Source organism: Hemiscyllium ocellatum, chromosome 6 (genome assembly GCF_020745735.1).
Source record: "Hemiscyllium ocellatum isolate sHemOce1 chromosome 6, sHemOce1.pat.X.cur, whole genome shotgun sequence".
Taxonomy (NCBI): domain Eukaryota; kingdom Metazoa; phylum Chordata; class Chondrichthyes; order Orectolobiformes; family Hemiscylliidae; genus Hemiscyllium; species Hemiscyllium ocellatum.
In genome coordinates, this window is record NC_083406.1 from 91,784,842 (window position 1) to 91,801,372 (window position 16,531).

Here is a 16,531-nt window from a genome sequence, read left to right on the forward strand (position 1 = left end):
CTCTTCTGATTTTATAAACCTCTATAAGATCACTGCTCAGCCTTCGACACTCCAGGGAAAAGCCTTAGCCTATTTAGCCTTTCTCTATGGCTCAAACCCTCCAATCCTGGCAACATCGTTGTAAATTTTTTCTGAATGCTTTCAAGTTTCACAATATCCTTCTTTTGGAAGGGAGACCAGAATTGAACACAATATTCCAAAAGTGGCCTAACCAATGTTCTGATTACAGCTGCAATGTGACCTCCCAACTCCTCCACCCAATGCATAACCAAAAAGGCGACCATACCAAAACCTTCTTCACACGTCTTGACTACCTACGACTCTACTTTCAAGGAACTATGAACCTGCACTCCAACATCTCTTTGTTCAGCAACACTCCCCTTATCATTAAGTGTATAAGTCCTGCCCTGAATTACCTTCCAAAATGCAGCACTTCACATTCATCTAAATTATCGTTATGTCATTTATATATTTACAACATGAAATGGTAGTGGACAAAAAAATTGCACCTCTATGTTACTGCACACTTAATATTAATTATATATATATATATATATATATATGGGGACATAAATTTAAGGTGAAGGGTGGAAGGTATAGGGGAGATGTCAGGGGTGGGTTCTTTACCCAGAGAGTGGTGGGGGCATGGAATGCGCTGCCCGTGGGAGTGGTAGAGTCAGAATCATTGGCGACCTTTAAGCGGCAATTGGATAGGTACATAAATGGGTGCTTAATCTAAGATAGATGTTCGGCACAACATCGTGGGCCGAAGGGCCTGTTCTGTGCTGTATTGTTCTATGTTCTATGTTCTATTTCATACTTCTGGATGGAACTAATTGTTACCTGATGAATGGATTGTGTAGTGCACGGAGATCACAGGTTGTCAGGTCCTGGTCATTCAAAGGTACTGCCTCAGACTCTAACAGTGAAGTCATTGGATTGGAAACATTTGCAAAAATAGCAAGGGAGAATCCATCACACTCACCAAGCTCAGTGACAGCTCATAGGCTCAGAGGGGCAGAGCTTCAAAATTGAGGGGTAGCACATGAGGCTAAGGGCAGTATTTCTCAAATACTGAAGCAGTCCATACCAGTATGTAACAAGAATTGGGTGACATTCAGGCCTGGCCTGAAAAGTAGCAAATGACGTTTGCACTGTGTGTGCACCAGGCAAAAGCTATCTCCAAGAGAGAATCTAACCTTGATGCTGATGGCATTCCCACCATTAAATTGCTCACCATCAATATCCTGGGGGCTACAATTGACAGATGCTGAACTAGAAGACTGATATAAATACTGTGGTAAGAAGATAATTCTGAGGCTGGGAATTCAGCTCCTGACTCCTCAAAGCCTGTCCACTACCTATAAGACACAAGTCAGAAGTTTGATGACAGCTCCAACAACACTCAAGAAGTTCTACAACCTTCAGGCCAAAGTAATCTTCTGGACTGGCATTGCATCCACCACTTTAAATGTTAATTATCTTCATGATCATTATACAATTGACAGCACTGTATACCATCTACAAAATATACTGCAGCAACTCACCAAGGTTCCATTGACAGCACTTTCCAAACACACATAATAAAACAAAGAGCTACAGATACTCGTGATCAGAAACAAAATCAGAAACTGCTGACAATACTCAACAGGACTGGTAGCATCTGTTTTACCAGCAATTTCTGTTTTTGTTTTTCCTTCCAAACACACGGTTTTTTTTGCCACTGAGAAGGGAAGGACAACAGCTGAATGGAAACATCACCCTGCAAGTTCCTCTCAAAGTCACACACCATCCTGATGTGGAACTTTATAGCTATTTCTTCAAAATTGGCTGGACAACTGTCCTTCCTAATAGCACTGTGGGTCTACCTACACCACATGGATGGCAGCAGTTTAAGAAGTCAACTCACTCCCACCTTATTCAGAGCAATTAGGGATGGTCAATTTTTAAAAGCAAAAATGTGTTCAAATGTACACTACTCATTAAATAGCTTTATCTATATTCAGAGATACTGAAGCAGTCCTGAACAGTGTTTGCGTATCAAGAAATTGAAACAGTGAAATTTGACATTCCCTGCAGTTGCAAAATCCAATGGCATTTTTTTAGTCATTGAGGACACTATTCACATACATTGAGGGAATGAGAGGGTCTCATAATTAAACACGCCCTCATTAAATTTGGGCAGAAAGATCTTAGCCAGAGGTCTTTCTTCATTGTGCATTGGTAGCAGCTGACACAAGCATTAGTGCATCCCTCAGCACATAGTCCTGGACCTTGGAGTGTGCCAGTCTGCAATACTCAGCTCTTTGCATTGGAAGACCTACAAGTTTCAGGCAGACCAAAGAACATCTTTCACTGAGTTGATGGTGCTCCAGGCGCAGTCAATGTTTGTCTCAATGTAGATCCTGGGGAGCAGACTGTGGAGTATACAGTCCTGCATTATGGAGCTACGCGAGATGAACTTTGACAAAAGCCAGTGCATCTCTCTCCTGACCCTTCTTTAAAAGGCACATTCCATCAGGAGATATATGACAGTCTCTTCACTAGTACAGCTACTTGAAGGACAACATGCTGCAGCACACAGACACCGGGCATGCATGACAGGTAGTGCCCTTCTCACCACCAGCTAAGCTATATATCGGTGCTTGTTTGAAAGTTCTGGTGATGAGACTTTGAATATACTCAGGGAACAATGATGGGATCCACCCTATCTTTTTCCCACAGGGTCTCAAGGATACTATGTGCTGACCACTGCCTGATGGACTTGCGCTCAAAGGTGTTTTTTTTGTAAATTTTTCCACAAGGGACAGGTGATATGGAATGGTCCAACTACTTGGAGCGTTCACTGGTGCCAGGGCCAGGCCAAACCTTTGTAACATTGGGGATAGGTAGAACCTCATTACATAGTGACACTTGGTGTTGACTACTGAGGGTCTTGGCACAGCTTGATGCAGGCACATACATAGGTGGCTGTCAGGATGAGGCTGGCATTGGGTATTGTTCTCCCTCCCCTTAATCAGAGTTTATGCATGTTGTTCCTGCTGACCTAGTCTACCTTTGACTTCCAGACTAAGTCAAGAGTAGCTTTTATTTGGAGGAGGTGAGGACTGCAGATGGTGGAGGTCAGAGTTGAAAGTGTGGCGCTGGAAAAAAACACAGCAGACCAGGCAGCATCCGAGGAGCAGGAGAATCGACGTTTAGGGCATTAGCCCTTCATTAGGAATTAAAGCTTTGTCATTTCTATCATATACAATTGATGCAGTGAAGAAAAAAGAGACAGCGTTCCTCCAGGAGCAAGGTGCTGAGATGGAAGATGAAAGGAAAAACAATCATAAATAGCCACACATTTAACTCCAGTGAAAATGATCTTTAATTTTCTTCACCGCAGATGAAGCTGGGAGCGTTGTACTTCTATCCGAAAGACGAATTTGGTTTGAATATATGATGTAGATCCTTCATTTCGTGGTCGAGCGGCATTGAACCCGGAGTGGTAAGGAGGTATTTAAATGTCAACAAGGCACTGGGTTGGATCAGAGTAATCATTAACAGGCAGCTGCAATCATTCGTGGCCGTCTCCCGCGCTCTCTCTTTCCTCCTGGAAGAACTTGTGAACACTCGGTGCAGTTCGCCCGCACTCACTTCTTCACATCACAACTGAGGGGAAACTTTCCAGTCCCGCAGTCAGAGGAAAAAGAAACACTCGAGGCAGCGGCAGAGGAGGGGCCCTGGGGAGGTGTCAACAGGACAGTGCCCGGGACGCGGGAAAGGGGAATTCGTTCACCACCAACAGTCGCTAAAGTTTCCTGATCGATTGCTGCGATCTGTCACAGGTTTTTCTCTCTCTCTAAAACCCTGACAGCAGGCAGCTCGCTCTGCTCTGACTGAAACCTGCACTAAGCTACACCCGTCACTTTCTGTCAGAATTTTGGAAAGTTACATGACGCACGGAAGTCGCAGGTAGAAGGTGAGACGGACTCTCCGCCGCTGCCTGCAGTCAATCTCCGGTCTGTGAACATATACCTAAGGACAGCAAGAAGGACACAAACTGGGAAAAAGGTCTGATGCGTCTCCGGAATTAGTCAAACTCTTCAGGGTATTTAGTGACCGGTTATCACTTGGGTTGTTCTCTCTCTCTCTCTCTCTCTGAGTGTCTCGGTGGGTCTCGCTTTTTTCTCTGGCCCCACAGGAACAGTCCAGTGGGTAATTATTAATAGATGTCCTGGATGGAGGGGCCGGTGTTATGTTGAGCCTTACGACAAACCTGTGTGAGTGTAATGCGGGCATGCTGTGTGTATGTCACAGCAAAGAGCACATCGCCTCCCTTTGCCAGGCAGCCTCTAGACCACAGCACTGAGCAGGACATGTCTACCAGGCAGCGGGCAACAGCATGAAGCCACTAGCGCTCTCCCTGCTCTTTCTCTGGCCATCCCTCGTCTCTCTGAATGGGGCAGGGGATGGGACCTGGGCGAGGTTTGCCAGCCTGCCTTACCCGGAGGACAACCTGTTCCTACATGATACCTTCCCTGAGGGCTTCATCTGGTCTGTGGGCACATCAGCTTACCAGACAGAAGGGGCCTGGCAGCAGGATGGAAGAGGAGCGTCCGTCTGGGACACCTTCACCCACAAACAGCTCAGTGTCAACGGGGATGTGGCCAGTGACAGTTACAATAACATAGAGAGGGATATTTCCGCCATCCAAACTTTGGGTGTCACACATTACCGCTTCTCCATCGCCTGGGCCAGGATCTTCCCAGATGGCCTGCTCTCAAGCCGCAATGAAGTTGGGCTCAGATTTTACTCACACTTCATTCAGAGACTCCGAGATATAGGCGTTGAGCCCATAGTGACTTTGTACCATTGGGACCTGCCTCAGGCTCTCCAGGACAGCTATGGAGGCTGGATTAACGAAACCTTGGTAGAGCGCTTCAGTGAATACGCCTGGTTTTGTTTCGAGTCTTTCGGGCACCAGGTGAAGTATTGGATCACTATCGACAACCCTTACGCCCTGGCTTGGCACGGATATGGCACGGGAAAGCTTGCTCCTGGTATCAGGGGAACCCCACATGTACCCTACACAGTGGCACATAATCTGATTAAGGTAAGACGTTCCATGATACTGAACGATGCCTTGCGACCTGTATCCGATATAGCTCTGGGAGCAACCTGGTTTAACTGGGGATAACAAAACCTTCTAGAACGAGGGCTGAATGGAAGAAAAGTTGACCACAAAAAGGAAGTCAACTTTCTCTCGAGTTAAAACTCTATTAAACTAAACATTGAAAGAGCCCCTGGTACAGAGGAACTAAGTGTTTGGACAAATTGTTGTGTTTTATCATTTTTTTCAAATTGTGATCATAAGTAGAAGAGTTTTTAAAAAGAAAATGACAGCTCAGATATGTTCAACCGAACTTTGGTGAAGAGAAGGAAAGTTTTGAAGATTTGCATAAATCCCGTGTGATCGAGTTTAGCTCAATGATACTTTGTAAACAGTTACACTTTTCACAAAGCAAAGCTACATGACGACATGGGATCGTGCAGACTTGTCACTGTCCTTCTGGATTAGTGGTGCTGGAAGAGCACAGCAGTTCAGGCAGCATCCAAGGAGCAGCGAAATCGATGTTTCGGGCAAAAAGCCCTTCATCAGGAATAAAGGCAGAGAGCCTGAAGCGTGGAGAGACAAGGTAGAGAAGGGTGGGGGTGGGGAGAAAGCAGCGTAGAATTTGAAGAGCTTCAGGGCAGAAGAAATGACCTGGGAGTTGCAGTGGGAGAGGGACTCCCTGAGATTCTTGTAGAGAGAGGAGGAAAACTCCACTGTCCTTGTTAACCTCAACACGATTTTAAAAAAAGAGACTTTGTCTGAACGGAATATATCAAGCAATGTGGTTATGTGACATTGGCTAGTGGAGATAAAATTAGAGACTAGTAGAATTGCTATAACACAGAGGTAAACCATTCGGTCCTTCACATCTGTGCTGGCTCTGCGGGACAGCAGCTCACTCTGCCACGTCCCCGTCTTTTCCTCTTAGTTCTGCATCCCCTCCACCCCCCCCTTTTTAATTCATGATCCAGTTCCTTTTTTTTGAATGCCTTGGTTACACAGGCGGGAAAGAAACCCTCAAGCAGAGAAATGTAAACTGTAAATGTGAAAACTACAGAAAACAATCATTCCAATGGACATAGGGAGATTTTAACAAGGAATTGTCAGGAGAATAAACAAATATAGATAGTTGTATATATTAACAACTTAACTGTAATCAAGAAAAGGATGGATATCAAAGTTTTTATTTGGATGAAAAGAAGGGCATGAAGACTTTCATGGAAGAGTAATTTCGCTCTCACATAAAGAAACATACAGGAACAGGAATAGAACAGTTGGCCCTTCAAGCCTGGTCCACCATTCAATATAGCCATTGCTGATCACCCAACCCAGTGCCCAGTTCCCACTTTCTCCCCATATCCTTTAATCCATGTAGCCCTAAGAAATATATCTAATTCCTCCTTGAAAATATTCAATGTTTTGGCTCTCAATCACTTTCTGTGGCAAAGAACTCCACAGGTTCACCACTGTCTGGCTGAAGACATTTCTCCTCATCTCAGTCCTACGCCATATCCTTAAGCTATGACCCCTGATTCTGGACTCCCTAGTTCATCAGGAACATCTTTCCTGAGTTTACCTAGTCCACCTCTGTTCAAATTTTATAGGTTTCTTTCAGATCCCTCCTTATTCTTTGAAACTTAAGTGATTGTAATCATAACCAATCCAGACTCTCTTCATGTGTCAGCCATACCACCTCAAGAATCAGGGTCTGATAAACAATCGTTTAGGCAGATAAATGTTCATTAAACCTGTCAGTGAATTTTATGGCACTGCTGTGGCCCCTCTATAAGAAAGTAACTGCCTCGCCTGGTATTTCACAGTGATTGCAACATCAAAGAATTGTGTCATAAATAAATAAATCATAAATCCATAATGAATCATGAACCGTTCTTGAGCAGTAGTTTATCCAGGTGCTAGCACTAGCTGTATAATTAACTTATCCATCGGTTTGGATATCATTTGTCTGAAAAACATCAGGTTGAAAATGACACTTTTTTTACAACTTCTCCTCTTGCACTCACCAGCACAATTCTGAAAAAAATATCCAAGCAAAGGAAAATCACATTTTATATTGTATGAGTGCTAATTGATTGGCACGTGGACTCAGATTGGTAGAGGCATTACCATGGAGAATGCATCAGCTCTAGAAGTATGGGCCTACCTACAGCAAATGGACTGCAGTGATTCAAGAAGGCACGTCCCCATCACCATCTTCTCAAGGGCAGCTAGTTATGAGCAATACTTGCTGGCCCAACCAGTAAAGCCTGCACCCTGTGAAAAAGAAAGTTGGATGATAAGAAGTTGCCAAATCTTGTTTAAATTTTAAACCAGGGAGGTTGTCTCTGATTGGGCAAGGCATTGCTCTGAGAAATAAACTGGAGAATGGCTTGCTTTGTTGAGTTGAAAAAGGTGCAGTGTATGTATGCATTCTTTCTGCCTGCAAAGAGGGCTCTCTCCTTTCTGAAGACAGGGGCCAAATACTTTCTTATCTTCTGCATTTATGCACAAATTACCATGTATATCTCTGACAGACCTAATGTCTTCTTTAGTCATCCTTGTGTTCTTAATGAGCTGATCAAGCATCTTGGCATTTTCTTTAATTTTATCAACTAATAATTTTTCACATCCTCTCTTTGCATTCTTAATATCCTTTTTCTCTTCACCCTTGTACTTCCTCTGATCTTTCTAAAGAATTACATTTTTGAGATTGTCACAAATTGTAGTTTTTTTTAACCCTATATACTTCTTGGTAACCAGAAAATTTAGCATTGCAATCCCTCTACTTTGTGAGGATATATTTACACAGTGCCCATGTAATCTCGCTTTTGAATTCCTTCCACGGATTTGCCACTGACTTCTCTACAAGTAGCTGTAATTAGTCCACTTTTACCAGATGATCTCTCAGCTTTGTAGTTTGCCTTCCTTCGTTTAGAATTTTTACTAAAATGTAAACAGAAAGTGCTACAGAAACTCAGCAGATCTGACTAAATTTGTGGAGAGAGATGCTTTCAGCATGATGGTTTTACTCCTTTCAGTTTTGTTCTATCTTTGTTCCATTCCATGAAGATGTCGAATCTAGATTTATTATGATCATTATCTCTAAAATGATCACCCACTGATATTCCATCCTCTTTGTCCACTTCCATTTCCTAAGGATAAGTCTACAATTGCCCTCTCTCTCTCATTGGGCTTATTACATGCTAGCTGATAAAGTTCTTTTGAATACAATTCAAGAATTTTGTGCCCACTGTGTCTTTCACATTGTTTATACCCTGGTAAATACTTGTATAGTTGAAGTCCCCAACTATTGTCTCTCTGTTGTTTTCTAACTTATGTATTTGCCTATATATTTGCTCCTCTAACTCTTCCCCACTTTTTGTGAGTTTACAGAACACAGTGAACAACGTGGCTACCTCTTTTGTTTTGTTTCTGAGCTCAACACATGCGACCTGATTTGATACTTCAATTCAACATTAAAAATCACACAACACCAGGTCATAGTCCAACAGGTTTAATTGGAAGCACACTAACGTTTGGAGTGCTGCTCCTTTATCAGGTGGCTAAAGGAGCGGTGCTCCGAAAGCTAGTGTGCTTCCAATTAAACCTGTTGGACTACAACCTGGTGTTGTGTGATTTTTAACTTTGTACACCCCAGTCCAACACTGGCATCTCCAAATCATCAATTCAACATATTTTACTCCTTTACAGCCATGATTGATTCTTTAAGTAATAATGCTACACTTCCATCTTTATTTCGTCCCTTCTCTATCCTGCCTGGATATAGTGAGGATGTTTAATTAACATTCATGCAACATCCTATGCCAAATTTCTTTATAGCAATAACACAAGTCTATCTGCCCCCTTAGCTCGTTGATTTGTTCTTAATACTCCTTACGTTTACATATTTATATTTTAATACTACTTATTTTCTGTGATGTTTGATTTTTATTCTCTGATTCCTATCTTTCAAAGTCATTTGTTAAGCTTTGACCTACAATTCCAAGCTCTGAATCATGTTCCTATTCCTTTGCCAATTTTGTTTAAGCCCTCTCCACTAGACTTCGTGGGGATCTCATGGCAACAACTTGAATTTGGGCATTAGGAAATCTCTGTACAAAAATATTTATACTCTCCTGTTCAGGTATAGACCGTCTGGCTTATGACATTCCATCTTCTCCAAACAAGTACCAATAGCTCAGAAATCTGTTCCTAACCTTGTACAGCACCTTTCCAGGTTCATTTGAATGTTCCCGGTATTGAAGGAGCTTTTCATGAACAAAGGCTAAACAGGTTGGGTCTCTACTCATTGGAGTTTAGAAGAATGAGAAGTGAATGAGATCTGTTTGAAACATGGAATTCTAAAGCGGCTTGACAAGGCAAATGCAGAGGAGATACTTCCTTGCTAGAGAGAGCTATAGGCCAGAGTCCTTGTGCATATTTAAGGCTGAGATAGATAAATATTTGATCAGTAAGGGGAATCAAGAGTTATGAGGAGAGGGCAGGAAAGTGGACTTGAGGAATGTCAGATCAGTCATGATCCTATTGCGTGATGGAGCAGGCTCAGGGGGCCGAGTGGCTTTCTTCTGTTCTGATTTCTTATAGTCTTAAGGTCTTAACAGCATTCTGGCCATGTGTTCAATCACTTAATTCTCCTATTTCTGTACCTAATAGGAGATCAGATTGGAAGTAATCCTTCGACTACTGCTTTAGAGGTTCTGATTTTCAGTCTCAAACCAGCTCCCTGCAATTTGCTTTCAGGGCCTCATCCCCCATTCTTACCTAAGTCATTTGTGCCAACACGGTCCACATCCTCTGGCTGATCACCCTCTCCTGGAAGAATATGCTGCAGCCACTCCCTTACACTGGCATTAGAGAGGCAACATATCATCCTGGAATCATTTTGACAACCATAGAAATGCCGATCTGATTCCCAACTACAAAATCGTATATCATTATTACTATTCCATTGTACTTGCACCCTCACCGTACAGCTGAGTCCCCTGTGCTGCCCTCAATTTGGCATTGGCTGCACTCTCCTGAGGAACCATTAGCTGCACCAGTATCAAAAATGGAATATCAATGCAAACACAATAGATTCAGGGGACTCCTGCACTGCATGCTGGGTTTAGCTGACTTAATGGTCTGTCATTCCTTCACTGTCAGTGCACCTTGAACCTGCAGTATGACTGCCTCGCTAAATGTGCTGCCCATGTAGCCCTCTGTGTTGCAGGTGCAAAACTGTGACTTGAGGCATTGCTGAAGTTCCAAAACCCAGAACTCAGGACTTGTTCAGCCAGTAGCATATCTTGGAGATATGTTTGGCTGGGATACATGGTGTCTCTGTTACTTTATACATACTGCAGGATATGTACTACTCAGACAAGCTGATCTATCATACTGTAATTTTATAAAAATATATTTGTTATGATTAGAATAGTAGCAAAACGTACTAGTACTCACCAATCAGCTTTTTTCCTCAGTACTGGAAAAACAGGAAGCAGCTCCCAGACTGTCCTCTTGTGCTATTTTGAGTCTCTCCAAGCACTCTCCTTCTGTGCTGATTCAAACCCTTGGACTGCTCCCCGCTCTGAGTGCCTGTCTCATCTAACATGTTCTTCTCATGTAGAGAACCCTGGGCTGATTTATCAACTGGGACATCAAGAAAAGGAAACTCATTTGAATGCTCCATTTCAAAGATGAATTTGAGAGCAGACTTGTATTCTTACGTGTTGCTGCACATAGAGTAAACATGTCATTTATGTGTCAGAAATATACAAGAGAGAAAAAATTAGGCATCAGTTCACTGAAGATATTTTTCTCATGGAATCTTACAAAGATGTTTATGAAAACTGGACTTAGTAGCTATCTCATGGTACCAACATCTATTTGGGTATACATTGTATTGTTAAACCAATCTCAGTTGCACAAGTTGCTGAGTTCATAAGTTCAATGAATACTGACAATACAATGATGCTGGGGCAATATCATCACGATATAGTGCTGCAGTGCAAATGTCTGTGGCTTCTATGAGTGGCACGATGATGAATAGGTAAGCAATGTCAAATGAGCACAGAGTAATACTATTATCGACATTCTGTGTTGTTTTTGCAAATGTGAAGAAATTCTTCATAATGCTGTGGAAAATTTGCTGATAACTATTTGTAGCAATTCACCCAATCTTGCTGTGCAAAACTATTTCTAGGTAAGACAGTACATCATTTTCATGTGATTTGGGCAACCCATAAAATACAGATGAATGAGCTATGAGGACCAAACCTCATTGTATATATCACCCAGCAGCTCATTGTTCATAGAAGAAAGTGAGGACTGCAGATGATGGAAATCTCTAGGACACACACACCCAGCAACCCTACCACCCTGTGGCTGACCACTTCAACTCTCCCTCCCACTCTACCAAGGGCACGCAAGTCCTGGGCCTCGTCCACCATCAAATCCAAGCCACCTGACACCTGGAGGAAGAACGCCTCAGCTTCCGCTTTGGGACCCTTCAATCCCAGGGCACCAGTGTTGTTTGCACCAGTTTTTTCATTTCCCCTCTGCCCACCTTATCCCAGTTCCAAACTTCCAACTCAGCACCACCCTCATGAACTGTCGTACCAGTTCATCTTCCTTCCTATCTATCTGCTGTACCCTCCTCTTCGATCTATCACCATCACCCCCACCTTCATCTACCTATCGCCTTCCAAGCTACCTTCTCACAAGTCCACCCCCCTCCCATTTATTTCTCAGCCCCCTTGGGAACCCTCACATCCCTGATGAAGGGCATATGGTGGAAATGTCGGCTCTCCTGCTCCTTGGATGCTGCCTGACCTGCTGTGCTTTTCCAGCACCACACTTTTTAAGCTCATTGTTCATATTCAAGTCCAGCACGCTTCTTTTAAATTTTGCTTTTGAACAAGGCTCCCCAAGCACACTGGGTAGCAGATCCAATGGAAACAAATATAGTCCTGTACTTAAGAATGGCATGCATTTTGTTGACATAATGAGGCTTGTCAAGTATGACTATTCCTGTCTCTCTGGTCAGGTTTAATAGTTCTGGGTGGCCTTGAGGCCTTGCAATGCTGCCAGACATTGACACTGCCTATGAAATTCAGAAAAGTTGCTCAGAGTCCCACTAAATGCATGTGCGAGGTCAGCCAAGCTGTTTTTAAGGATTCACCATCTGCAGTGGAGTCTGACTTTCCATTTAACGTGGGCTGATGGCTTGCTGAAATTGAAATCATGTGCAAGGACGACTCTTTGCCTTCAGAGTACATAGTCATGAGATTTATGATGTGCTTAGTGGTATCATTAATTGCTTTGCCAAACCGCTTCCACTCAAGTGAGTTTATATTACGAGAGTGTGTTTAAATAGGTGTTGTTTATGGTGTGGTCATCTATTGAAGCAATATAGCAATCTGAATGGATCAAACCAAGAAATGAAAGCGAGTTATGGACTTCAGCTGAAGTTTAGCATAAAGCACAGCATAAATTAATAACCCTAGTACCAACTTATAATATCAATTATCCTTCAAAGCCAGTTATTTTTCAGTCTCAAATGTTGTTTGTTTTCAAGATTTTATATACTGAGAACACAGGCACAAATTGCTTCGCAGAGCTCAGTTACCTAGTTCAGGCTGGTTGCTGTTCAGGCTAATATAGGACATTAGGTCTAAGTTACATTGCCAGTTCTTTTTTTCACTTTTTATTCAGTGAAAATGGGATGCTTGCACAAAAATAAAATACTTCTTCTTAAGCCAGAAATGAAATAAAAAACAGAAAATGCTGTAAATACTTAAAAGGTAAAGCTGTGGAGAGAGAAACCGAATTAATGAATCTCCCTGGCCCAATGAAGCCGATTTGGGGATGTGGGAGTAGAGGTTAGGTAGGTGCGTCGCTGGTCAGCCTGCTGATGTATTTCTACCTCCATGAGCTTTCACTGGAGATGGACTCTCAGTAGCAATGGCTAACTGTTTGGCAGCAGCAGGAAGCCAAAAGGACAATTATTCCATTTGCTATGGGTGCAATGAAATCTTGGGAAGGCACATAGGGCCCATGCTGTGTCAAGAGTTCAGCAGCACAGCTGAGGCAGCTGCACAGTGGGAAGCTACTGTCTTTTGAAACTGAGACTCCATTAGCAATATAAAGAGAGAAAGCAGCAGGAAATATTTCTAACATAGCCAGTGACCTAGCATTGAGAAGTCTGAGACAGCTGATAGAACAAGTGTTGGGTGATAATTTAGGTTGTCTTCTCCCAGCAGTATTTTCTAGGTCGACCAAGCTGAGCAGGCTACTGCATTGAAAGCTTCCCAGATATCATGCCATTGATTTCTCCACCTCCTGATGCTGCCTGGCCTGCTATGTTCTTTCAGCCTCCTGCCTGTCTATTCTGGATTCCAGCATCTGCAGTTTTTTTTGTCTCTTCCCAGATAACAGACCCAGTTATTCAGTGTACAGATAGACAACAGAAGAGAAGCTCAATGAAAATTACGAGATCTTCCCTCAGGCAGATACACACAGAGGGATGCCTGATCAGCAGGAGATGGATGAGGAATAACCCTCTCTCAAGGATACAGTGAAAGGGTCAGCTTTCCTGTCATATCAGAGCAGCATCAGAGAGCTGTGCTGCTGGTATCTGCTGTGGATGAATATGCACACTTCAATACCAGGACTTCGGGCCTGTAGAAATCAATGGACATCAGTGCCCACAGTTCGTCTGCATTTTCATGCTTCCAGAATTGTATACCTTGACTGTTGACCTCTGTAGAACTTCACATTTGGCTACCTATAACTATGGATGTAGGTTTGCTCGCTGAACTGGAAGGTTTGTTTTCAGGAGTTTCGTCACCATACTAGGTCACAGCATCAGTGAGCCTCTGGGTGAAGCACTGGTGATATGGCCCGCTTTCTATTTATGTGTTTAGGTTTCCTTGGGTACCAAGGAATGTGACAAAACATCTGAAAACAAACCTTACAGCTCAGCAAACAAACCTGCATCCAGAACCCCAACCTGAGCTACAAATCTTCTCAAAACTCACTAACACCTATAACTATATAACTTATTATGACCTCAGTAGAAACCAATGAAGTAAATTTGCAAGTCTCATTAATAGCTGAAACATTGACATGTCAAGATTTCATATTTTAAGATGTTTATAGCACAAAATGATAAAGAAAAACACATTTACTAAACACCAGATGCAGAATCTTACAGGGAGTGAATTGTGTGGGCTATGCTAAGAAATGTGGCAGGATTGGCTGAGCAAGACATGTTCGAAAAGTGTGGCGCTGGAAAAAACACAGCAGGTCAGGAAGCATCCTAGGAGCAGGAAAGTCGACGTTTTGGATATAAGTCCTCCATCAGGAATGTGGTACATCACAAGGCTGGGAGGAATTTGTTTCACCTTTTAACCAAACTTGAGGACCCAAGACAAGATTCTCACTAGGGAGCAGCAAACTGACAGGCAGTTTCTGTTCTACCATCCACCATGATCAAAGTAGAGACAAAATTTCTCAACATGGAAGTTAGAATGGAGACCTGGTGACTTAATCTCACCACCAGCTGTGAAGAGTCTCTATGTTGTAGCGTGCAACAGCATCTCAGGGCAGAACCATAGGCACCAGCCACGTGCATCCCTTATCCACAGATATTTGTATCTAATAATTGCCAACCCCTCAGAATCCGTCTTGCCGAGGATGTACTGTCCTGCATTGTAGGGTGCATTGGTGACAGAAAGGCTGCTGTAAGGACAGGCACTCAGCTCATGGACTGGGTCAGGATGTTTGCTCACCCTCCTCGCGAATGCTAATTAAGCACCTACCTGCCTGGTCCTAGCATCCATGCCATGCCTTACCTTGTTTTGCCATGCACACCATGCCTGCTAAGTTAGTGCTTCAGCTAGAGCTATCACAGTTGTCATACTGATGTTCTTTGTGCAGACACATACTGCTGGTCATCCTTGTCTTTTCTGTGTTGCTGTCAGCACACTGAGACATCGATCTAACACCTCCAGAATGTGCCAGCTGCTTGCCGGGCAAACACATGGCATGTTTATTTAACCAAATGGACATATTGGAAATTGGGTGGTGGTTCATCTGCAGTTTAGTCAAGTGATTGTGTGTGTGTGTGTGTGTGTGTGTGTGTTGTGGGGGGGGGGGGGGGGGGGTGGCGGGGGGGGGGGGGGGTTGGTGGGAATGGTGGACAGCCGTTGTCAGTGGATACTGAGGCTCGCGGTTTTGGGCTGTCTGCACACAGTGTAGGGATTGAGTCAGCTGTCTGCTCGGGCTGGTCACAGTCAAGGGATAGGTCTGGCTAAAGTCAGGATGTGGCAACAATCAGTCCTATAAGGCCAGCACCGGCAGTAAGAGGAATCAAATATTCTCAGTTGGGGAACTGCAACGACAGTGGTCAGAGGTTTGACTAGTCATGTTTAGAGGCTGTTTGTTGACATTGCTTAGGCACCTGGGGTAAACACAGCACCGGGGTCCATGTGTTGATCATTGAAGATGGTGCATGGACTGGGTGTTTTAGGGGTAAGGGTGCAGTAGTCAAGGCCGTGGGATGGAAAAACACAAGTTTGAGATGTTGATGTGGGGTCAGGATGGTGATGGGGTTACAATCAAGGTATAAGGAGACGATCAGGCACAACATCAGAGATCATGACAGACTACAGCAGGATTGGTCATTGGCATTGATCTTTACCATGGCATCCACAGTGCGGGTATGGAGGAATAGGGTTGGCATCATTAAAGTGAAATGTCAGGCTCAACAGACAAGGTGGGCAGTTGGAGGCAAAGTGCAATATGGTGGATTTCCACAGAGTGGGATGTGCAGACATTGACTGTCAGAGTAATGCAAAATAACAGGGCATATGGACATACTGGGTGGTGGGGTAGAGTTCTGTGACAACTAGGCAGAACCCAGTGCTGATGATGTCCACTGCACAGTGCTATCCCTGATATCACTTGCCATTCTCTAGATGCAAAACGCAATTGAAAAATGGCTGGGACAGGAGCTGATATCAGTTTGATATGTGGGAAAGTGTGGGATCCAAATCTGCTGAACACCAGGACATTGAAGGATAAAATGCATGAAACATGTGCTTGCAAACTGAAGCTACATTTAATTTGTAATCACTTCATTGAACATTGATGAGTAAACTTCCAAACGTCCATGCAGAGCAAATGTGCTTAGGGTTCAAATGTTGATTAAAGACAGTTTGCACACATACTATTGATGCTTACAAATTAAACATTGGCATCTCAATGATGACAAAATTATCAGTGGTTGCCATGACTTGGAGGTGCCAGTGTTGGACTGTGGTGGACAAAATTAAAAATCACGCATCACCAGGTTATAGTCCAACAGGTTTATTTGGAAGCACTAGCTTTCGGAGCGCTGCTCCTTCATCAGGTGATTGTGGAGGTTAAGGT

The 16,531-nt window shown here is 43.4% G+C and overlaps 1 protein-coding gene across 1 annotated transcript in view; it reads left to right on the forward strand.

The window, feature by feature from the left end:
- Positions 1 to 3,757: 3,757 nt before the first annotated feature.
- The window catches only part of kl (klotho), a 91,778-nt gene continuing 79,004 nt past the window's right edge, over positions 3,758 to 16,531 (forward strand). The window contains exon 1 of the mRNA XM_060826977.1: positions 3,758 to 5,098. Coding sequence (XP_060682960.1) covers positions 4,388 to 5,098 — 711 coding nt within the window. The 5' untranslated portion in view covers positions 3,758 to 4,387. The remainder of the gene's footprint in view (positions 5,099 to 16,531) is intronic.